At 53.4% G+C, this 23,847-nt stretch overlaps 2 protein-coding genes across 2 annotated transcripts in view; one reads left to right on the plus strand and one right to left on the minus strand.

The window, feature by feature from the left end:
* Positions 1-23,847, minus strand: part of RBMX (RNA binding motif protein X-linked) — a 252,061-nt gene that overhangs the window by 138,143 nt on the left and 90,071 nt on the right. The window lies entirely within an intron of this gene.
* Positions 19,256-22,257, plus strand: ZIC3 (Zic family member 3). The gene is made up of 3 exons (XM_069867402.1): positions 19,256-20,370; positions 20,854-21,017; positions 21,176-22,257. Exons 1-3 carry the CDS (start codon positions 19,314-19,316, stop codon positions 21,356-21,358), a joined length of 1,404 nt encoding a protein of 467 aa, XP_069723503.1. The 5' UTR covers positions 19,256-19,313; the 3' UTR covers positions 21,359-22,257.

The raw sequence follows: 23,847 nt of genomic DNA on the forward strand, positions 1-23,847 counted from the left end.
GATAAATGCACCAGTAGGATCCCATTCCCAGGGCGTTACTCTGCTGTTTATAGAGTTTTCGAGGGGAAAAATGCTTAGCAAATTTGTTCCTCTCTCTTTTTGCTTTTTCCACGGGTGTTCTGGGGTGCTGTGGGGTGTGACCTTCTCCTTGGCCCTGCTCCTGAAGGCACCGAGCCCTGGAGGTCCCGTAGGAACCAGCCTAGGGGCACCCTGTGCTTTCTTAGGGATCCCAACCCCTTGGCTGGGGTGACCCTGCACCCACGTGGGTTTCCACTAGTGGGACATACAGATAAGGTGAGGAGTCAGAGCTGCCTTGAGACAGGGATCCTCGTGCCAGTAAGGGGTGTTGGTAAGCAGATGTTAATCCCCTCATACTTGGGATCTGGTTAGACTGAGTTTTTCCTCTGTTTCTCAGGACCCATTAGATCCCAGTATTTTGCTGGGGGGTGTGGGGTTGGCTGAATTGCTGGATTGATTGTTTAAAGAAAAAGCTCAATTTCCTTCAGAAATCCTTCCACTCCTTTAGGAAACCGTTTCTGTTGCTTGCATCTGTCATTGGCCCTTGAGTGGTAAATCCCAGGAAAATAAATCTGTATTTAAAGCAATAAATTCAGTGCCTTTCCTCTGAGGCTTTATTTTCTCATTTAGTGACCTCTTGTTCCCCATGTCTTTGACACTTCTCCGATGTGCATTAAGCAAATATGCAATCATCCTTTCATTCTCTATCTTTGCTTTCATTATGATTTTTTACACTTCATTACATTTCCCTCTATAATTGCAACTCTTTGTTGTCCCGAAGTTTTATGGCTCTTTCCTCTCTTCTCTCACTTCTTGTGTTTCTTTGTTATTTGCGTTAGCTTTTCTTGACACTGTGTTCCTGGTACATTTTCTAGATGTCAAGCAAACTCTTAGGCCTAAACTCATTTATCTTTGAACACTTTCCATTTCCACTTCAGTGCTCTACCCCAATGAATTCCATCCAGAACTTCCTTTTCTTCTAAAATTGGCTGTGCTGCTTTTATTCAGCGTTCTTCCCTTTTTAGGCCTAATTATAAATCCGATTGTTCGGTCCTGAATGCTTCCACGAGCTCCATTCATTTCCAAGTGCGGTTCTGCCATAACTGCCGGGGGAAGTTGCATGACTGCCCTTTCAAAATCCTAATATGATCTAGATGAGAAAGAGTGATGTTATTTCTAACTTAATTTAAACCCTAGCACAAGATCAGGCTGTCGAGTCCCTCTGCTCTGCTCTCCCCTCACCTTATTTACCCACCCTGGAAAGTTTAGAAGAGCGCAAGGATGCTCTGCGGTGGGTTTAGGGGGTTTTCCCAGCCACTCTCAGAGAGTAACGGAGCTTCAGGGATGGCTGGTGGGCGCTGCCGTGGCTCCTGCTGGCATCAAGTGCAGGGGACTATTGAAATCTTAGTGTGCCAGCAAAAGCCGTTTGAAGTGGCAAAGGGCCGATTCCCACAAACACACACCGCTGCTTTCCTTAGGAATTTTTACCGGCTCCTTGAGTAGCGAGATGTTAATTTGTAAGCAGAAAGCATCACCCTTGCTGACTTCATTTTGAGCATCTCTGGGATAAGTGACCAAAGGGAAAGGCTTGGGGGTCTGCTGCAGCTCTCCAGCTGGGGATAGACAAGCAGTTTGGGCTGAATTTCAGCCTGGCAGCTGGGCAGGGACTGGCACGGGGTAGCAGGGGGCTTTGTGGGGAAAAACTACCTGTGGTTTGTGCGGCAAACCAAGGCAAACCGTGCGCACTGCTTCACAACCAAATGCATAAATTCAATCTGAAGTCTTACAGAGTCAGACTTCAGGAGGAGCTAAGTGACATGATGAGTTTGATGTACCTTCAGACTCTTCCGGAGCATTTGCCTTTAGGTAAGTTCAGGTGTTTAGGCTGCTTAGGTAATTTTGTTTGGGTTGAATATTTTCAGGAGTGGAACACAGGGCTGGGAGCACAGTCTGGAATAGAGAAGAAATAGAAATGTGATGCTCTTCCTGTGGAAATGTTGGCAGGATTGGCTAAGCTTTCAAAAGGGTGAGGCAGCACTCTTCTTTATCCTCCAAAACTGCCCTTGGAGAGAGGTGATGACAAAGAGAAGCGCTGCTATCCACTTACTGATTTAACCTGATTTCTTCTTGTTGTTTGAGCATCTGGATAAAACATGAGTAATGTGATGACAAAGTTCATTGTTTGCTCTGAGTTGAAGAGATTGTCAGTGATTTTGTAGACCTGGAGCACTCTGTCATCCCCAGCTAGTGTGGTGACTGCTCTGCTCTGTTTTCTAGGCATCACTTTCTTTCAAAAGCCTGAAAAAAGGCTGCTTCCTGGCCTATATTTTTGTGACCTTTCAGACTGGTGCTCAAGCATTGTCAGCAAACCCAGGTGATGTCTGAAATATTTATCTTAGTTTGCAAAACCATTAGTTTTTTGGAAGCTTTAACACATTTGTGCATGTGATCAAGGTATTTTCTCTCCTCTTAAGATATCTGACAGCGGGGAAAATAGGAAGACCTCTTGCAACAACTTCTCTGTATCAGACCAGCCGCAGGAGATGACCTGAAAAAATCAGCTATCATATACCGTATCATGTAAATAAATATATCTTGCAGTTTTTCTAAGTATCTACAGTTGGCTGTATATGCTGAATGGATATGACTAGATTATTATAGTCTGTCACTTCAGCATGAATTCAGACACAATTTTAAGTGAGTATATTTAATAGGCTGGAAGAAGCCTTTGGAACTGTTATTATCTCTCATGTAAATGCACGTTAAAGCAATTTGAATAGGCATATCGTCTTCCTGATGGGCTGTATTGCCGTTGTGAAAGGGCTGAAGATTTTGTACTGTGCAGCACCAGAGCTACCTACCCTCTGGGATGGCAAACAAGAGATGTACCAAACCTCAGGATGATAAATAGAAAGATGTCAGGATGTCAGTCCACTGTGAGGACTTGCCAAGCTGCTGCCTGGGCTGTAGCCACGTGCTTCAGGATGCAAAGTTAACAGGTTTTCTTGGAAGGAACAAGATAAATAAGTTTAACCCAAACTTTAGAGATATCAGCAAATCTGCATGGACTGCCCATATCAGTCACTCCTTTGCGGATGTGTTGGGAACTGGGAGCCTGCTGAGGGGCGGGAGAAGTTTCAAGGTCCAAGGAGCAACGTCTGGGTAACCACTGGCTTTGGAGGGGTGGAAAATATGGGGAGGGGGACTGCACGGCTCCACTATTCATTAACAGACAGAAAAGAGCCATGGAGAGCAAGCAGGGAGGAGGGATACAATCCCACACAGCACAAAAAAGCAGCTTGGTTTGGATGCTACTGTAAGAGACACCTATGGCAGGGGAAAACAGACCTTGAAAATGTCATGGGGTAGGTTATGTTTGTGCTCATTTCCATGCTTGCCCCAGCCCAGAAGCCCCTGCACCGTGCCCGGCTCTGGCCACAGCCGTCGGGCTGCCCTCGGAAGCAGGCAGCATCCCCAGCTGCCTCATGATATCATTATTTTTTTTATTCGCCTCAATAAAAATCTGTGATTCATTAAGTGCTTGTCATGTTTTGATACGTGGATCAGGAACTGATCAATAGCCAGCCAAATTTAATAAAAAGGAGCTCTATTCTTGGGAAATGAGCTTGTTACCATGCCAACTATCGATCTTTCCTGACAGGCTCTGTAAGTCGCAAAATGGGGTCCTGATGGGTAGGTCGGTCTCCCTGCCTGCCTGCCAGGAGCGAGGCTGATTGCAACCTCTGTATCTAAAAGACTTTGGAGACAGCCCTATTTTTTAACTTTGCCTCTGTGTAATACTTTGGCAAAGGTTCTAGATTGCCTGGAGCTAGCGGAAATTATCCAAAGGCTTTATTTTTCTTGTTGGCTCTAAGGCAGTGGAAATATCAGACAGAATGGGCAGAGCTCTGGTTCTGCAGTGAAGCCTCCTGGGGCAAGGAGGGATGGAGCCCGATGCCAGCCCACGTGCCCACCTTGTTGGTGCGTGATGTGCCAGTTGTCGCTTGGTCCTTGCTTGCCACTAGCATTGTTCCTTGAGATGTTAATAACTTAAAATGAGTCAGATAGTGTTTAAGGGCAGTGAACTGATCCCTCATCAGGTGTTTTTCCCCACCTGACCATGGGAAGAAGGACAGATTTGCCTCTCAATAAAAGGAGGGATGCTCTGTGGAGTCTCACAGGTCCCAGAGTCACTCCACTGAGCTTCCCATGTTAATCCCAAGCCCCTAAATTTGAAGTGTTGGCATTGTAGCTATTCTCTGTCGTGAGTGCCACCAAAAGATTCAGAAGCAAAAGCTGAATACGAACGAAGAGGAAGGGGTTTGTCACACGGAAATAATACATCCCAAGGTTTTGATTTGCCTGATCTCTTTTGCAAAGTTCCTAGATTTTTATTTGCACTTTATTCTCCTTTTATTTCTCAGAAAGAGGGCGGGCAGAGCCGTCTGCTGCCAGGGCAGGCTCTGCAGGGACCCGGGCCATGTCCCTATGCCTGCCAGGGGCTGTGTGGCAGCCCAGCACAAAGAGGGAGTGCTTTCCAAGTAAAAAAAGCACTCTGAGTATTAGGTCCATTGTTCTCCTTCAGGGCTTGGTCCAAAAGACACCAGAATCAGCAGAGACAGAATCCAACATCCTCTGGCCCTTTCCAAGTCCAAACCACTTAAACGTGGTGGCCCACGTCCTTCTCCAGGGCAGCCACTTAAATCAGTGGTTGAGAATTTAAAAATGGGCAGCGAATTGTACTTGGGGCAGCAAAAGCTTTATAGGATTAGAAAATCCAATTCTGTGTTCAGTACAGTTGCTGAGACTTCCCTACAATGGTTTATCCAATCAAAAGTGAGAAAAAGGTGGAATTTGATGTGGGAATTCTTACCAAAGTCACTTGGGGAGGGGGAGTGTGATGCAATTCCTTCATGGCTTGTCCAAATTGCATGCTGTAAAGCTTATTATGAATTGATATTGATGTTAGCCCTGCTAGTGGGGGGAGATTGGACTCAAGACCTCCAGAGGTCCCTTCTAACTAATGTTTTTCCATTCTTTATTTAAGAAATGTGATATGAAGTCTAACTCCAAAATGAGGATGCAACTGGCTTTTTTGGATGTTCAGGCTTGGAGGGCAATAAGAGCTGACATCAAAACCTGAATGTTTCTCAGAACTGTTTGTGTGTATGAGATTCCAGAACAGTCCTAGTCCCTCAGCTGGGTGAAACAGGTTATTGAACAGTGTTCTTCACTGCAGCTATCAGAAATGTTGCCAGCAGCAAGTGTCTGCCCTTATATCTGCTCTTGGCAATCCTCCTCCTTGTGCTTAGCTCATCCCAAACTTCTAGTTTCAGGTTTCCTTCTTTCAAAGATTTTTCTCTAGTAAAAATGAGCAGGCGTCTCCACAGCGTTCATTAACATGAGTCACTTAAAGGAAAGATCCTTTCAATATAAAAGAAAGGTGAAAGTCTTCACTGAGGTTTGATAACCCCCAGGCTCTCCCTGTCCCTGCAGTATTTCACAGTGGTGTGGCACGGCAGGGAGTGCTGAGCAGAGACAGGGTGGAGCAGTTCTTTCAGTCAAACATACGCATGCGAAATTGAGCCTAAACCAAAAGTCGTCTTAACATCCAGAGATGGTTGGTTTGGGGAATGGACTGACATCAAATCCTCACTGCCTGGGCAGAGCCTAGCCAGGTTTTAACGTAATACCGATTGCATATTCCTTCCTCTCTTGCAGTTTGTGTTAGAGCCTTGAAGACAAATGAGACCAGTTGGGTGCCAACAGCACTGTGATGCCAATGAGACAGAGGGGCCCCTCTGAAAGCAACAGGAGGAGGAAGGCCAGGAGTACAGTTTGCAGGAGCAGAGACGTGGTTCCTACTGATACTCCCGGGTGAGCAACCCCTGCCCCACTCCACCAGCCCAGCTATCCCCTTTCCACCAGCAGCCACCAACACAGCCCAGCAGGCTCAGAGGGAATGCAAGCAACAGCATAACCAACTTGGAAAATACCTCTTGCTTAAGAGAGAAAGGCTGCAAAGGTAAAGCCCAGCTCACCAATATTAGCACTGCAGGGAGCTGTCTTTCCCAGTGGCCAAGAGCAAGGGGCTCCACATCAGCACAAACCCAAGCAAGGGGAGAGAAAACAGGCTCGGGGTGCCAGAGGGTTTTTTCTCATTGTCAAGGAGCCTGCTCTGCAGTTTTTAAGATGGATCAGCAGCCTTGCATTGCATCGTGATTTGGCTGCAAGTTGAGCTGAAAGTGTATCATCTCTGCAGGCTTATGGTATGCTTCTCCTCCCCGCCTAATACATTAATATACAGCGAGTGTTTTACAGACCAGATAATGTGTTTTGGCTGCTTGAAGCAGTAATGTTCTTCCTATAGGAGAAAAAAAATTAATTTTGCTCTGAATTCCAGTGTAACTAGACAGATCTCCATTTATATCTTGGGTAATAAATCAAAGCAACATGAAGTCTCATGCACGGAGCTGAAGTGGTTTCTTAAAGCAAATTTGGCAGGAAATAAGTCATCATCTTAAAAAGTCAGCTCATTCTCCATACACAGTACACCACCAACTCTTTGCTAAAATGTGCAAATGGCTATGAAAAGTAATTTTGTGGAAAAAAAGAAAGGAGAAATCTGAGCTCTGGCATTACTGGATAGGCCAAAAGATTCTGTTATCAAAATCACACGTAACTTTGTTGGAGAAATCCCTCCATGAGTTCTCTCTGGCTCTCAGGTTTGCAGTGCCCAGGTACTCAAATATCACAAGGGTCATTAGTTTGGCTTTGTATAAAAATCAGGTCATGCTAGTATCACAACTTCCCTCCCTGTTTTTCTTCTTTCTTCTTGCCTCCTCAGCTAATGTTGTTATTTTTTTCTTAGGTTTTTTTTCCCTGCCGTCCTTTCTAGTCTCTGTTTCTATCGTGCAAACATGCCATGGCAAAGCGATGTAAGCAATGCATAATATATTTGCAGTAATGTATGATTCATTTACTAGCTTTCATAATTAATGCGGCTGTGTTTTACATACACAGTACTTCCTGCATGCATTTTATGATGTGAACACTCTTCAAAATCTAATGAAATGTAATCCATTAAAAACAATAGTACTATTCCTGTGATGAGATTTGTGTGCAGTTTTGCAGTAGCTACAGCAAGAATTTGGTGCCGTGTTTATATTCCAAATACTAATTTTATGCTGCTATTTTATGCAGCTCCTAATTCTCAAGGTGGAAATTATTATAATGATATATATTATAATAGTGATACTACAGCTGGTCTGGGTATCATCTGTTTTCACACCCTGAAAACTTTCCAACCCAAATAATTTTTCTATCTGCTCTCTGGAGTACAATAACAAATACAAAATTATGCTGAATTTATGAAGAAACATGTAAGAACTGTACAGCAGCATCTGTAAAATATCAGCTAAATAATGCCAACATCTGCACCTCTGAAAAACTTATCCTTGCTTGGGGTTTGGTGGGGCTGAGAGCCCCAAGACCCTGTTCCCGAAGATATTTATGCATCTAATTGCCATCAATATAAACAAGAGTTAGGAACTGCTGAAGACCTCAGGCCGTGCAGTTTATTTATACATTATTCTCCTCCTAGTGAGGACTTGAGGACACCAAATTATTTTGCACCCCATGGAGAAGAAAGCCTACATAGCCATTTGTGTGCTGTTCCTTGACACACTGTTCCAGGCGGATGGATTTGGGAGCTTTTAGTTTCCTATCTTCACACTAAAAAGGTGTGTAAAATAATTTCCAACAACGAAATCTACATTTCAGGACAAATCAATCTAATATGAATATGTCGAAAATTCAAAATGTATGTGAAAAAATGAGTACAATTTGCAGTGTAAGGCTAGGAATCTTCTCGTTCCCATCTCTCCAGATACCAGGCTGAAATTTTGCCTGCTGTTCTCCAGCCAAATCCTCATTAGAGCTGACGGGTGCAAACCATCCCAGCTTGGTGGTGGTGTGGGGCTGGGGGATTTACCTCTGCTGAGGCTCTGACCCTGAGCTCAGCCTCAGGCAGCCAAATCAGCCCAGTGCTGCTTATGCACCAGCTCCTCACCCCTGCACAGCACCTCAGCGCTGTTGGTGGGCAAGGTGCATCACTGGTTTGAATAAATTACATCTTGGCTTGTGTCTTATAGGGTGAGGGTTGTGGTGTGTGGGGTTGTGTAATAGAAAAACACAGTATTTTCCGAATGCTGCTGGTCAGGAGAGCAAGGGAATGGCTGCACCTTCAGCATGACTCCAGATTACTCTTTTTATTAGACTTGCGTCTGGCTTTCCCGGAAGTATTTGAAATGCAGATTTTTTTTCCAAAGGTATTCATGAATTTTGGACTTTGCTGTGTCCCTCCCAGTGGAATGTTTCCCTGCCAGGGCAGTTGCCTGTGCTGCGTGGTCAGCTTCAGTGTTTCTCTGCGTGTGGGATCTGTGCAAACCAAAAGGTAACTCGTGTAGTGGCTGATGCTGCTTGAAGATGGGGCGAGTGTGCTCCTGCTTGGCAGGGAGAGCTGCCACAGCTGGGAGAGCTTCCCTTCCCTAGCATGGCACTAGGGGAAAGGTGGAAAAACCTTTCACATGAAAAAATGCGCTAAAGACCTTAAGGCCCAAATCCTACCATTTAGAGGGATCAATACTGCTGTTATTGTTGGGAAGTGAAATCCAGCACCGCAGCAGCAGAGATCTGATGTGCTCTGCCCCTGTCTAGGGTGAATCCCCTGGCCCCTCACTTAGGCTCCTGGGCTGGACCCCCCCACACACACCCCAGTGCGCTGAGCCTAGTGCTTGGCCACCTCCTACTTCAGGTGCTGCGGGGAGGCAGTCGTGGCAGTGGCAGGGGATGCCCAGCACAGTGCCCTCCTGGCACCTCAGGAGGAAACTGATAAAACTGGTTATTTTGAATGTTTCCTAGTACCGATTGGAGAGCTGGATTGTTTTTCCCTGCCTTTGAGTAGGCTTATTAAGTTGCATGTGCTGCTTGGATCTTTGGGACTGGAGGTTGTCTTGTATTTTTTTTCCATGGATTTTGGTTTAGTTTTGAGTACTTCTTTCTACCTTTGCTCTTTTTAAAATATTTTTTGACAATTGCTAAATTCATTGTTTAGACAAGAAAAGCGCTATAAAGGTATCTATCTATGTGTCTTTTAAAGATTCAAGAATGTAAAGAAGTGGAGGGGGAAGTGATGACGCAGCGGTGCTGTTCTGAAGTGACAATATTTGAAAATTATTTAAAGTGTGTCTTTTTGATATCAGAGACCCAGTAATGATTTCTACCTTTGGCAGGCATGTGCAGGTGATGCTGAGGCTTTCCTAGCACCTGCAGCTGCACCTATCCTGCTGCAATCCCAGCAGGTACTTTTGCCACAGCATCTCTTCTCCTTCTATCAACAAAGATAGAAGTGAGCCCCAGGCATTGGGGATGATCCTACATCGTATCTGTGCAGAGCCCTGGGGGGTGGCAATAACGTGCAATATTTCCGAGTCAAGGCACGAGGGGCTGCTATATGGCCTGGCTTCAGGTTGGGCTGTGGCTCATGCCAGCACTCAAGAGGGGCTTGGCTTCTGTGTGGGGTGCTGCTCCTCAGCCCCAGCCTACTAAGAGCTCCAGCAGAGCTCTGCTCTCCAGTGTCAGGGCCTCTGATGTCCTAAATAGGTGAGAACCCGTGGGGACGCGTCTACTGAAGTGGCCTCCTGTCCCCAAAGACTGGAAGGTCTCTGCCCCTCCAGCCACCTCCTCTCAGCATGGTCCCTAGACAGACTCCGAATCTTCCTCCTGGCAGCTGGAATGAAGGGGCACCCAGTTCCCTTTGGGGGAGGTTTGGGAAGGGGGAATAGTCCATCCAGGCTTAGTGGGAGCCTCCTGGGAATGCAGCAGCAGCTCGAGCACACAGAGGGGGCTCCGGAAGGTCCCCTTACTGGCTTGATGCTGCAGCTAGGAAGGCTGAGACCCTGCTCGAAGCATTGATTATTGAGGAGGGTCAACGGGTGAGTTTGGGGGAAGGAAAGGGGAAAATGCAGGACAAATGCTGGACCTGGAAAACCACTACTCTGCCTGATGTGGAAGAAAACTCCCGGGGGCGTTCAAAGAAAACAACTAATTGCGGTCGTGTGGAGGGGGACACGACAGGACTGGGGTGAGGCTGGAAGCTGCAGAGCCCTTTGTGGGGTGGGGGGGAGCTGAGAGGGGCAGGGGGCTGGGCCACTGCCCCCAACACCCCCTGCTTACCCCAAGGACCGTGCCGGGGGCCCTGGGATGGGGGTCTGGGGGACAGGGAGGGTCCTGCTCGTGCTGCGGAGGGAGGGGGATGCGCACAGGGGTTTCCACGGACGCGGAGAGGCAGCGCGGGTGCCCGAGCGCTTTTTCCCGCAGGGCACTGGGTGCCTCCCGGCATCCGAAGTGTAATAAATATATATTTAACCTCTTTTTTTTTTTTTTTTTCCCTCGGCATCCGTAAGCCCCGGGTTCATTTACGCCTTTAGTTCTCGTTTCAAGGCGGGCTGCGTTCGTTCGTTAAACGGCAAAAAAAAAAAAAAAAAAAATAGAAATGAATGTCCACATCTGTCTTGGTTTTAAGGCAAACCGCACAATCATTTCGTATCTCTCGGTCCGGCCAGATTCCCCCCAAAGACCGTGGGAAGCCCCCAAAAGCTGCGGAAAACTCGCAGCCCCCTCCTGCAAACGAGGGGTGCGAAATCCTGTAAGATAAAATGATGGAGCAAAGGAGGGAGGGGGGGCGGAAATCTCTGTAAATAGGTTGAGCATCGGGAGCCTTTGTGCCCAGGTCGCCTTGGAAGGGTGTCGGGGGTGTCCATCCCTCCCTTTTCTGTGCTCTCTGACACAGTCACATCAAAGGACCCGCCGGGGAGGTCTGTGGGCAGCCGTGTCCCCGAAATTTGCGCCTGTGAAAAGGAGACAAACCCGGGCGATATTATTATATCACCGAACGGCGAAATAGGGAATATTTCTGTACGTGCGCGTTGCCAGAGGTTTGCACAGTTTGTCTGAAAACGCTCGGAGTTGGAGGCGGAGGAAAGGGAGGGAGATTTTAATAAAAACCATTTGTCACTTGACTTCAATTAGGGTGTAGAAATATAGCAAAAAGGAAAAAAAAAATGTCTGGGGTGTTTTGTTTGTTTTTTTTTTTCTCACTTGCCGTCGGGATTAAGAGTTAAACGCGGTGTTTTACGCAACGATTCCAGGTTTCGCGTTAAAAGGAGAGAGAAAACACGGGAGGGATCGTCGTGATCGGGGTGAGCGGCTGCGGGGAGAGGAGGGGGGGAACCCGGGTGACCACCCCCCCTCCGGTGTCTCATGTCCCTGCACGCACCTCCCTGTGTTCCAGCCTTTCCCCAGCCCCGGAACGAGCTTCTCCGCCCGGAGCCGGGACCCCCGACGGGCTGCGGGACCCCCGAGGGGCTCGGGAGCTGCGGGGCGGGGGGCTCAGCCCCGGGTCCTTGTGCAGCGAGGAAAGGGTGGGGGGGCTTGCAAGGCGGGGTGTCTTCATTTTTTTATTCCCAGAGGCATCGGGGGAGCCCCAAGCCGCAGGGGTTTGTCCCTCCCCGGGGCTGGGCAGCCGCGGAGCCTCCTGCCACTGCGTCCCAGGCAGGTGATGGGCACCTCGGAAGCTCGTTATCCCCCTCCCCGCCCCGATATTCCCGTGGATCTTAGTGCCCGTGACAAACAGAGGCAACGTGAGACAGGGAAGGTGGAGGAGGGAGAGAAAGACACAATAGCCAGGCAAATTGTTAGCAACTCGGGCGTTTGGGGGAGCCGGTACTGTAACTGCGCTCTCATCAGTCACCGCTCCTGAAGTGATAGTAAAAATGCATCTAAACATGCTGCGGTGTGATATATAAAAGCACAGCGGGATGAGCTGCTTTCCAAAAAGGGACTTGGTGATTGGATATGCCTTGGCATGATTGACAAGAGCTTAGTTTGGTAAAGAGAAGACACGCAAGCTTTCACAGCGGGATTTCTTTTCTAAAATATATCACACTAGCCTTTGAAAAGCGCCGCACACTATAAGGGAAATAAGGTTGCTTTATAGAGAGCTGACATTTCTTTAAAACACAACTAAGATCAAAAAAAGAAATAAAATGTGTTCCAAACACAATGTTTTAATTAGTTTATTCTGTGCATTTGCTTTTATCTGGTGTATATATCACGGATCCCCACCCTTTAATTAAAACAACTGGCTGCCTATACAACAGCAGAGACAAATGCCTAACTTTCTCCTTTGTAGCTACAAGCAAACGCAATTTACTACAGCTTTCAGAAGAGTTTTTAAAATAAACGTGGACGCCTTGAATGCTGTCGGGGAATGGGCGAAGGTAGCGGGAAATGGCTCTTTCCTGGCTTGGAAAACTTGGGAGGAGGCGAAGTCCCGCAGCCAGCCCTGCCCGCACCGCTCACCCTGCGGCTCGTAGCCCCGCAGAGGGATTTAAACACAGCGAGGGCAGAGCTGCCATCGGCTGCGAGCCGCAATTGAACGGCTGCCATGGGGCTTCCTGTTTGCTTGGTTGCTTTTTGCATTTGTTTTGGTTTCTTTCTCATTTTCTCTCTCCTTTTTTTTTTCCCTTCCTTCCCCTCCTCCTCCTTTCTTTTTTTTTTTTTTTTTAATTTCATTTTACTTATTTTTCTCAGCGAGGTCCCCGTCACAGCCCAGGTTAAAGCTTCCCCCCGGCACCGCCCGCTCCAAGGTTGATCACTCGAGGCACCTTTTCTACCGCGATCTGCCCCCTCGTCTCTCCCCGACAAAATTCTAGTTATGGAGCTGATCCCCCGGGCTGGGGAATAAAACTCCTTTAAAAGGCATCGACTCCTTCACCCCGTGGCAAGGGCGTCGTTTACAGGGGAGGGTTAATTGTGCGGGGGGTGGGGGGGAAACACACGACATCGCTGCCTAGGGGTGTTCGATAGCGAAAATAGGGAAGGGGGGAGTCAGACCCCCCGCCCCACTGTTTTTCACCCCGCTCTGGCCCCGGGGCTTCGAGGGGGGGTGGTTACCGGCCAAAGGGGCTCTCGTTGGGGGGCTGTTTAACCCGCAAGAGGCGAGAGAGGGCTGAGACAGGTCCCCCCCAACCCCCGCAGCCGGGCGCCGTCGGGGCTGCGGGTGGTGCCGCAGGAGCGCTTCGATCCCCGGGAGCGAATCCCACCCCGCAGCTCTGCGGAGGCACCGCTTAGCCCGAGAATCATTTAAAAATAAAATAAAATAAAAAAAAAAATAAGGAAAGAGGAGGATGAAATAGGCAGGTCACCCCAAGGGGACAGGCGGGGACGGTCCCCGGGGCGAAGGGGAGCTCGGTCCTCTCCCCCGGCCCTGGAGGGGAAGAGGCGATGAGGCCGGAGGGAGGGTGATGAAAAACGAGCCGCGTAAACGGCACGGTCTTCTTTTTTATTCTTTTGTGAAGACTTTAAATCGTTCAACACGTTGTTCCGAGGCGTTTTTAAGGGGCTGGCGGAATCGTCTGCGGCGGGTGCCCCGCGGTCGAAGGCAGAGAAGGTGAATCGCCCCGGTGGGGCGTTTGGCCCCCCGCCCCGCCGCCGTTATTCACCTCGAAGCCTCGCGGCGTTTCACCGGCCACAGCGGCTGTTTAACCCGCAAGAGGCGAGCGAGGGCTGAGCCGGGGGCCACTCGCGGTCCCCCCGGGGTCCCTCAGCCCCGCCGGGCAGCCCCGCGGTCCCCAGAGGGGCGGCACTAGACGGCTGCGCCCGGGGAGCCCCTTTGGGGAACCCTTTGGGGAGCAGGGTCTGCAGCTGCCGAGCCTCCGGCTGTGCCCAGGGCTGGGGAAGAAGAGCTGGAAGCGGGAGGAAACCCCGCGTTCCGTCCCACCGGGGCTCCCAGCGGCGAGGAGTGTCGCCGGTGTCCCCGCGGCCGCCCTGGGGACCTGCTGCAGGGTGAGGCGGGGGGGTGTGTGTCCCAGGACGGCTCCAGGCCGGGCCCCCCTGCAGCCTGGCGTCCTCCCCCTTGGCCCCCGGCAGCTAGAGACCGGGCTCTTCTGCTCCTAGAGGTGCCGGTTCAAACGGGGAGATTCGCACCCACGGGGTGGGTTCGTTTACACCTGCTGCGAGGCCCCGGGGACAGGCGGGTGAGCCCGCGAGCACCGACGGGGCCCCGGGGACGGGCAGGACCGGCGCTGGCTGAGGACGGAGCCGCACGTCCGTGCTCCGCCGGGGGCCGCGGGGCAGCGTGCGGGGTCCCCGCCGTGCCCGGGGGGTGCCCGCAGCCTCCCGGAGCCCCGGCAGCCGTCGGGGCGGGGCCGGGCCGCTCCGCAGCGCCGCCTCGTGCCGCCTCCGCTCCCGAGGCCCCGCCGGGCGGACAGGGGCGGGGGGGATCCCGCAGGTCCCGCAGCCCCGTCCCTCGGGCAGGGACGTTTCCCGAGGGGAGGGGCGAGGAAGCGGGGCTGGGGTGGGCGATCCGGGCACAAACCCCTCCTGCCCTTCTCCTCCCGTTATCCCCCATCGCTTCCCCGCAGCGCCGTGCCCCTCTCGTTATCCTCAGAGCATCCCCGCGCTCGCTGCAGGTCGAACCCCAGCGAGGCCGGGGGCACCCGGCGGGGTGTCTCCGTCCCACCTCGGCTTGGGAGGCTCTGCTCAGCCCCGCCTGGCTCCCATAGATCCATAGAAAGGTTTGGATCGGAAGCTAAGCCCATCCAGTTCCACGCCCCGTGCCACGGACAGGGTCCCCCCCACAGACCAGGCTGCTCCAAGCCCCATCCAACCTGCCCTTGGACACCTCCAGGGATGGGGCAGCCACAGCCTCCCTGGGCGACCTGTCGTGGCCCGGGGCAGGAGAGGGACGGGTAATAGCTCGGAAATAGCCCGGGAGCATCAGTCACGCCGGAGGAAGGGCGGCTCTGCCCCGGGCACCGGTACCGGGCGGGCGTTCCCCGGGGTCGGGATGCCTCCCCGGAGCCCGGCGCTCGCGGTTGCCCCTCAGGGCTCAGTCACGCAGAAAGGCTGCCTAAAGTCTGTGTCCCCCGCGAGAGCGGGACAATAGAGCCACCCTCCGGGTCACAGGTCGCCTCCTCGCTGATTGAGATATTCGCCGCTCCCCCCCACCTCCCCTCCGCTCCTCGGGGGCGCGGGGGGGATTTCAAAGGGGCTGCCGGAGGGCGAGGATGCTCCCGGCCGGGCCGGGGTGCCGAGGGCCCGGCTGCCTTCCCCGGCTGCTCTGGACCTCGTACGGTTGGCTTTCGTGGGGCTTTTTCTCTCTCCCAAAAAGCATCTTCCCCCGGGGCCGGGGCGCGGCCGTCCAGGTGCGCAGGCATCCCAGGGCTGGGGGGCAGGTATCCAGCACCCCCCGGGGCTGCGACTGCCGCCGCCTTGTACCCCTGGCTTTGCCTCAGCCGCCTTTGGGGCGACGGGACCCTTTTTTTTCTGCCCCAGATGTAACTCAGCCTCGTGGTTCTCCCACTCGCTCTGCAGCCCGAAGCGTGTTTCCCACGCAGCTGAAGGGCGATGTTCACTTTTTTTGGAGAGAACTTCTCCCCATCGCTCCAAAAACACGGCAAACCCCGCTCCGTGGGCAAGGATGCTGATGCCTGCCTGGATCCCGGGGCTGCAGAACGAAGCCCGCTGGCATTTCAGATTTCCTCGCCACTCGGGTCTCTCTGCTTGCCTGGCCTTCGCTATCCCTCCCCTTTGCTGAAGTTCAGACCTGTTTACTCCAGCCCCTATCTCTGAAGTTCAAATGTGCATGTGCTTCCCCCTCCGCTGAGTGACAGCGACAATGGGAACGTCCCGTTCGCTCCCGGTTTGCATTTAATTACACTGGGGACGCAATATGTTTATGGCAGGAGAAAAACTACTTGTCTTTACGCTTGTTAGGGACCTTCATTTATCCGCGATACAGCGTGGTTTAAAAGGTATTTAGGGTGTATGAAATATCCCCCTCACCAGCCGGCTCGGAGGCATTTTTTTTTAATTTAATTAATTTTATTTTATTTTTTCCGTTTCCCCGCTTTATTTTGCTTTTTCCTCACATCCTCGGTGGAAGGGATGAGGGAAACCCGCTCCCAGAGCCTTTGCCAAAACTTCACCTGCCTCTGCCCCGCTGCGAAATCCGCTGGAACAAGTGGGAACCCACCGGGGACCCTTTATTCCTCCTGCTCTGCGGGGCCCAGACCTTGTGGTCTTTCCCCTGGCACCCCGAGGTGCGGGGCACCGGCAGCGGAGGGACCCGCACCCCTTTCCAGGGGTTTTAGATATATTTGTGGCTGCGGAATTCCCAAATAACCCCAAAGGCAAGGGAGAAAAAAAAAAAAAAAGTGGGGGGAACTAAAAAAAAAAAGGAAAAAATAGGTGGTGTAGGAGAATTACAGGAATATCTGTTCTTGATGTAAAGCAGGGGGTCTTTCTCCGCCTTCTCGCACTGGGAACACGAAGGGAGAAGGGGAGCCTGCGAGAGCACTTTTCCGGTTGCTGTTGTTTGCACGTTTGCAATTGAGATAGAATTTAAAAAGCGAGAGACGCGATGGTCTCCCACTTGTGGAAAAATAAAATTGGGATCGGCCAGAAATGCTGCTAAATAGAAAGGAATTTCCTGAAGTGGGGAAATACGGACAAAATAGATAATACTTTTTTTTTTTTTTTAATTACGAATGTACGGAGGGAAGGGGGGGAATTCATAGGCCATACCGACAAGGTCCTTAAAAAGAATAAAAGCGTTTTATGCCGGTTTTGGTCCCCGAGCCGGCGAAGTCCAGCTAGGATCGTGTGTAAATCGTGGCTGCACACCGTGCGGGTAGCGCTGGGCACACACACACGGGGCAAAGTTAGCAGAGAAGAAACGGGAAACGTATAAAAAAAAGATTTATAGGTTCATTGCTGCAGCCCGATCCGCAAGCCCACCGAGGCACGGCGGGGCTGCGGGGCCACGAAACCCTTCCCGAAACGGAGACTCCCCGTCCGAAGCTAAGATCGCTTCTTTTTACACATGCCCCCTCCTCCCGGGATGCTTTTTCGGAACCTCACGGTGGCTCTGCCGCAGCGAGGGAATTTTTCTAGGCGAAAATCTCGAATTATTTAGTGAATTATATATATATATATTATTTTTTTAATTTTTTTTAAAGCTTCTCCGGCCACAGACCGTCGCTCGCCGCACCTCCCCGGGCCGGAGGACTGCTCAGCATCACCTCCCCCGCTGCCACCCCGCACGGATCCCGCTCTCCCTCGCCGCCACCGGCCCCGGTGCCTCCCATTAGGGGCAGACAATGAGCCGGGCTACACGTGAGGCCCCGCACAAGCCGGGGTCAGTCGCCCTCGGTAGCCCCAGGTCGGCGACTTCAGAGGCTTTGCCCTCCCAGCCGCTCAGCTGACGGGCTAATTGAATTATGCCCCCCCCCCTTTTTTTTTCTCCCCTTTTTTTTTCTTTATCTCTTTTTTAATTTTCTTTTTTTATGGGGGGTGGGAGGTTGTTGTGGCTGAGAAACCCCAACACGTGCGGGAGGTAATTAATTACCGCGCAGACAGGCAGGTAGAGCCTCCGCGGAGCTGCGGAACGAGGAACGCGGCCCCGGGAGCCACAGGTCGGGGACTACGAGAGGGGCTGGGAAAGGGCTAGGAGAGCGCTAGGAGAAGGCTGGGAAGGGGCTGCCATCCTGCATCCCCCCCATCCCCGCGCAAGAGCCCCCCGGCGGGTCCCCCCCCGCCCCGTCTCGGGTTGTTCTGCTGCGATCGGGCACGAACGGCAGCGAGGGACTCACCTTCCAACTTTGGGACTGTTCGCGGTGGCCGTGGCCTGGGAAATTTGAGTTTTTGACGGGCACCGGTGTTACCGCTCGGGGAGATTTTATATCGGCGACTTTTTTTTTTTTCTTTTCTTTTTTCTTTTTTTTTTTTTCCTCTTTTTCTCTCCTTTTTTTTTTCTTTTTTTTTTTTTTCTCTCCCCTAAAATAAAGAATGCGAAGCCTTTCCCGGGGATGATTGGGGGGAAGGATGTGAAAGGGCCGCGGTTATAAAGCGCTGCTTGAAACGGGCTCTCAATGCGTCTCTGAACTTGATCAGATTTTACGTTTCCTGCAGAGAAGCCGGCGGCGAGGCTGAGACCTGCCCAATAGCCAGACTTGGGGGCTCAGCAAATCTCAGGATATTACAATTACAGCCATCTTTCTTTCTGCCTTTTATTTCCACTCTTGCTCCCCATAGTTCTTTGCAAATGCTTTCCAGAACAGAAAATGAGTGGATTTATAGCGCTGTCTGCAACTGATAATTATTCCAAGGCAAGAACGTCGCCTTTGCAAAATAAAATTAAAAAGGAAAGGGGGAAAAAAAATAAAAAAAAGGAAAAGAGGAGGGAAGAAAGAGAGAGACGGGCAGGAAAGGAAAGATAAACGAGTGTGCGAACAACACGGGGCGGGAGCCGCGGGAGAGGGAAGGGACGGAGCCCCCGCTGCCCCCCGAGAGGCTGCGACCCCCGCAGGGGGAAAAGGGGCAGCGGAGCCCCCCCCCCGAGCCGCTCCCCGCGGGGCTGGGGGCGGGGTGGGGGGGGCAGAAGAAATAAAAACACAGAGCAGAGCCGCTGGTTTGGGGTTAAAAAGGGGTTTATTGTGGAAGGAGCGGCTTGGAGAGGGAAGTGGGGGGGGGGGCGGCCGCGCAGCGGGACACGGGGACAGCCACGGGGACAGGCAGCGAGGCGGGGGACACACGGGGCTCCCCGCCGCTGCCCCCCGTCCCGATCCCGCGTGTGTGTGTGTGTGTGTGTGTGTGTGTGTGTGTGTCCCCCGTCCCACGGCCCCCCCAGCTCCCCCCCCCCCCCCCCCCGCCGTGTTACCTGCCAGGCTCCCGCGGGCCAATCAGGGTCCCCGGCGGCGGGCGGCGCGCGCCAATCAAGCGGGCGGCGGCCAATGGGGCGGCGGGCGGCGGGTCACGTGAGGCGGCGGGTCCCCCCATTGGCGCGCGGCGCCGCCGTTGGTTTATGTGCGAGGCGCGGGCGGGCGCCCCGTCAGTGCCCCGACGGCGGCGAGCGGGAGCGGGGGCCGCGCTGCGCCTCGCCCTGCCCGGCCCGGCCCGGCCCGGCGCGGGGGGCGGGCGCCTCTTTGGGGCTGGGGTTTCATTTTTGGGTTTTTTTTTTTTTTTTTTTATTTAGGTCGGACGCGGGGGGTGGTGGTGTGGTGGGGGGGGGGGGGGGTTTGCTCTCCTCTCTGCCCGCCCGCGGGGTGGGGGTGGGGGGGGCGGCGGGGGGCGCGTTTTGGGGTGGTTTTGTACTTTTTTAGGGGCGGGAAGAGGAGGAGGAGGAGGAGGGGGAGCCGGCAGGCAGCCGCCGCGCCGACGGCCCCGCTCCCATGACGATGCTGCTGGACGGGGGGCCGCAGTTCCCGGCGCTGGGGGTGGGCGGCTTCCCGGCGCCCCGCCACCACGAGATGCCCGGCCGCGACGCCGCCGCCGCCGCGGGCGGCATGGGGCTGGGTCCCTTCGGGGACTCCTCGCACGCCGCCGCCGCCTTCAAGCTGAACGCGGCCCCGCACGACCTCGCCGCCGGGCAGAGCTCGGCGTTCACGCCTCAAGCGCCGGGCTACGCCAGCGCCCTGGGCCACCACCACCACCATCACCACCACCACCACGCCGGGCAGGTGCCCTCGTACGGCGGGGCCGCCGCTTTCAACTCCACCCGCGATTTTCTCTTCCGCAACCGCGGCTCCGGCATCGCGGACGCCGCCCCCGGCGCGGCGCAGCACGGGCTGTTCGGCGGCTCCCCCGGGGGGCTGCACGGCCCCGGCGGCATCCCGGACACCCCGGGCTACCTGCTCTTCCCGGGGCTCCACGAGCAGAGCCCCAGCCACACGTCTCCCACCGGGCACGTGGACAACGGGCAGATGCACCTGGGCCTGCGGGGGGATCTCTTCGGGAGGCCGGACCCCTACCGCGCCGTCTCCAGCCCTCGGACGGACCCTTACGGCGGCGCCCAGTTCCACAACTACAACCCCATGAACGTGAATATGGGCATGAACGTCGCTGCCCATCACCACCACCACCACCACCACGGGCCCGGCGCTTTCTTTCGGTACATGCGCCAGCCCATCAAGCAAGAATTGTCCTGCAAGTGGCTCGACGAGAGCCAGCTCAGCCGGCCCAAGAAGAGCTGCGACAGGACTTTCAGCACCATGCACGAACTGGTCACCCACGTCACCATGGAGCACGTCGGGGGGCCGGAGCAGAACAACCACATCTGCTACTGGGACGAGTGTCCGAGGGAGGGCAAGTCCTTCAAGGCGAAATACAAACTGGTGAACCACATTCGGGTGCACACGGGGGAGAAGCCTTTCCCCTGCCCCTTCCCTGGCTGCGGCAAGATCTTTGCCCGCTCCGAGAACCTCAAGATCCACAAGCGGACGCACACGGGTAAGGTTCGATTTTATTTCTAGGCCCGGTTGGCCTCTCTCCTAGTTAAATCGGCGAGACTTTTGTCAAGAAAGTATTTTTACTTGCAGCTCTGTCTTCTCTTCAGCCGTCTGCCCGGCTGGAGGGAAGAGGGAGGGAAAGGCAGGAAGAAAACGTATTTTAGCTTGTGCCCTTAAGTAAATCTCGTAAAAGTGTTTGAGCCGCTGAATTTGTCTCGGATCTTCTCCCTCCCTGAGCTCGCCCAGCCGCCGTCCCCACCGGAACGCAGCACGGGGCTGGTGGGAGGCGAATTAAAAGTAACAAAGGCTGACCTCAATTTATCCGGCACGTAACAAACCCTGCTGCCCTTCTTCATTTTTTTTTATGGGGTGCTCGTGCATCCCCAAAGCGGTGCAAAGGGGTAGGAGTTGTCCTGGGAGGAGGAGGCAGGCGGGGGATGGAGAAGGGACCCGGCCCTCCTTCACCCCTCTCTGAATTTCACAGGTGAGAAGCCCTTCAAGTGCGAGTTTGAGGGCTGCGACAGGCGCTTCGCCAACAGCAGCGACAGGAAGAAACACATGCACGTCCACACCTCGGACAAGCCCTACATCTGCAAGGTGTGCGACAAATCCTACACCCACCCCAGCTCACTTAGGAAACACATGAAGGTAAATCTCCCCCACCGCGCCCCAGCCCTTCGCTCCCCGAGCAGGGATGCTCAGCCGCTGGGATGCTCAGGGCTCGTTTCCCCGGCGCAGAGCAGAGCTGGAGCGTGCTCCCGGCACGGTCCCCGGAGCTCGCTCCCATCTCTGCCTCTCGGTTCTAGGTGCACGAATCGCAGGGCTCGGACTCTTCCCCTGCAGCCAGCTCGGGGTACGAGTCCTCCACGCCCCCCGCCGTGGGTTCCACCGGCGCTAAGGACTCCGCTAAAACGCCGCCGGCCGCCCTGCAGAGTAACCCCGGCCACAACCCTGGACTGCCCCCCAATTTTAATGAGTGGTATGTGTGAAGGCAGCTGCTGCCCGACCAGAGACTGGACCAAATGTGCTGGGAAGAAGGAAAAAAAAAAAAAAAAGGAGAAAAAAAGGACAAACCAAGCCAACTGCAGCTTGCTCCCACGGAAATGGAGTTTCCACACCGACGACCACATAGGGCTACACCTAGTTAACTGCCAGGATCCGGAGGGGGGTGTCTTTTATTATTATATTATAATTATTACTTTTTTTTTTTTTTGCAAGCCCAGACGCTGGACTAGCCATGTCCTTTTCTCAGGATTGGATTTCTTTTTTGTTTGTTTTCATTTTTTTGCAGTCGCAGTCCTTCCTTTGATATTTTTTTCCTACCCTGCCCGAGTCCCTCTTCCTCTGATTCCCCAGTTGTTTTTTTTTTTTTAATTATTATTCTTTTTATTTTATTTGTTTTGTTTTCTTTCTTTCGGTGGGATGTTGACATGAGGATGAAAATTCTCTTTCGCCTTAGTGGTGATTGTTTAAACTTACAGTCTTAAACCGTGCCAAAGTCCTGTTATGTCTTGAACTTTCCTCTCTAGCTCTCCTGCTGCTTCTTTCTCTGCTCTCCTCCTCTTTCTCCTTCTCTCTCTCTCTCTCCAAGCATTACACTTGTGAATGTATTCTCGTCTGATGGGGTCGGTCAGTATTTTTCAGGATGAGGATGTGGTGTTTATTCTACCCAGATTGTGACGTTTAGTATAACAGTTGCCTTTTTGTAATAACTTTTTTTTGTAAATACATATCCATGATGCCATATTTATCGTTCGTAATTTAATTATTGATACAAAGTGCCGGGAACTGAACAATATTTATGGGGAAGAAAAAATTGTTTTCTAACAAAAAAAAAAATACAAACAGCAAAAAAAAAAAATTCCAACTCTGTACAGCTTTTGGTTATAACTGCTTTAGCATTAAAAGTTTATTGTTTTGGAAAGAGCCGTTTGTGACCTCCTGGGGGACGGGGCAGCTCGGGTGCCGCCGCGGTCCCGGTTGGGCTCTGCCGCCGGTCTCGGGCCGTGGTTTTCGGGCTGGTGATGCCGGGGGAAGCTTCCTCCACGCCGCTGCTTTATTTTTTTTTTTATCTCCTATCCCTTTGTCCCCGCCCTCCGCCGCTCAACGGCTTCTCTTCCCCTTCTTCTCCTTCCCGAACGGACGGAGCCCGGGGCGCGGCGGCCCCGCCGAGCGAGAGGAACCGCGGGGGCAGCGACGGGGCGGCCCCGACGGTGAGTACCGGCCCGGGAGGCGGCCCTTGCAGGCATCACGGGGATGCGGGCACCGGTACCGCTGGCCTGGGGCTGCCTGCCGGCAGGATCCCGGGGCGACTTCGCGGCCCCCGGACTTGCTCCGTTATCGTCTGTTCGGTTTTTCGTTCTTTGTTTCTGACTAGGTTGTGGAAAAGCCTCCCCGTCCTCAGGAGAGGAAAAACCGGGTCGAGCAGAGACATCTCACCGGAGAAACTTCTCTGACGCCGCCGAGGAGCCCCGAGCATCCAGACCAACCGACAGCTGAAACCTCTGTGCCCCCGGTGACCGGGAGATGCTCACGGCCCCAGCTCCTGCGGGGATGCAGATCCAGCCTGGACACGGCTCCGCAGCTGCATCCTCCCTCGGCCCGCAGAGACCTGCTCGGGGGGCAGCAGGGACCCACACAGGGGCTCTGAGCCTCCTCTGACCGGGAGAGACCCTGGACGGGGCCGTCTTGAACTTGACTCGGGGCAATGCAGAGGGCAGGGGGGGGGTCCCATCCCCTCCGTCCTGTCGCGGGGTCCGCTCGGCCAAGCGACTCGCCAAACCTTGCATACTTTAAAAATTAGCTTTAAACGGATCTACCCTCTCCCCCCTCAAAAAAAAAAAAAAAAAAAACCAACAAAAAAAATCCCCAAAACACCAACCCACCAAAAAAGTTTATCAGGCAGGCAAAGATGTGCAGAGCAGGGGAGAGGGGAGGTGGTGCAGCCGCTGCACATCTTAACTAAAAAACTAAAAAAAAAAAAAAAAAAGAGCCCCGTGCAGGCAGGTTTCCCTGCTCCTCACTGCCCAGCCTGGTCCCTTAAAATAGTTCCCTTCGAGGTGCCCTGGCCAGACATGGATCTCTGCTTCTTTCACGCTGTGAAATGTTTTTCTCGCTGTGCGCAGAGCCGAGCTCGGGGCTGGACGCGGGGCGCTGCCCTCCCGGCTCCTTCCTGAGGGCGAGGAGGAGCGGAGCCGCTGGGGCCGTCGGTTTTTCCTCGGACACCCACCCGGGTCGTGTCTGCGTCGCTCCGGACCGCTCCAGGCTTGGAAACGTGCCGGTAGGCTCGGTGTCGTTACTGCTTTGCTGGGAACCGGGGAGGCGCGGGGTGCGCGCAGGGCTGGGGGTCCCGGGATGGGGCGCTACGGGGGTGTCTGCTGCTGTCGGTCCCCGAAACGACGTCCCAGAGCTGGGGGTGGGGGCTCTGTTGTGCCTGGGGTTTGGGGAGCCCCATCCTGCCCGCAGCCGGGCGCTGGGT

Source organism: Phaenicophaeus curvirostris, chromosome 13, assembly GCF_032191515.1.
Source record: "Phaenicophaeus curvirostris isolate KB17595 chromosome 13, BPBGC_Pcur_1.0, whole genome shotgun sequence".
In the NCBI taxonomy this organism is placed as follows: Eukaryota; Metazoa; Chordata; class Aves; order Cuculiformes; family Cuculidae; genus Phaenicophaeus; species Phaenicophaeus curvirostris.

Bases quoted from the DNA above. Each gene is read 5' to 3' on its own strand.
- ZIC3 (XM_069867402.1), top strand. From the start codon at position 19,314: ATGACGATGCTGCTGGACGGGGGGCCGCAGTTCCCGGCGCTGGGGGTG. The intron at 20,371-20,853 runs GTAAGGTTCGAT...TGAATTTCACAG, and splicing joins CCACAAGCGGACGCACACGG to GTGAGAAGCCCTTCAAGTGC. The intron at 21,018-21,175 runs GTAAATCTCCCC...TCTCGGTTCTAG, and splicing joins CACTTAGGAAACACATGAAG to GTGCACGAATCGCAGGGCTC.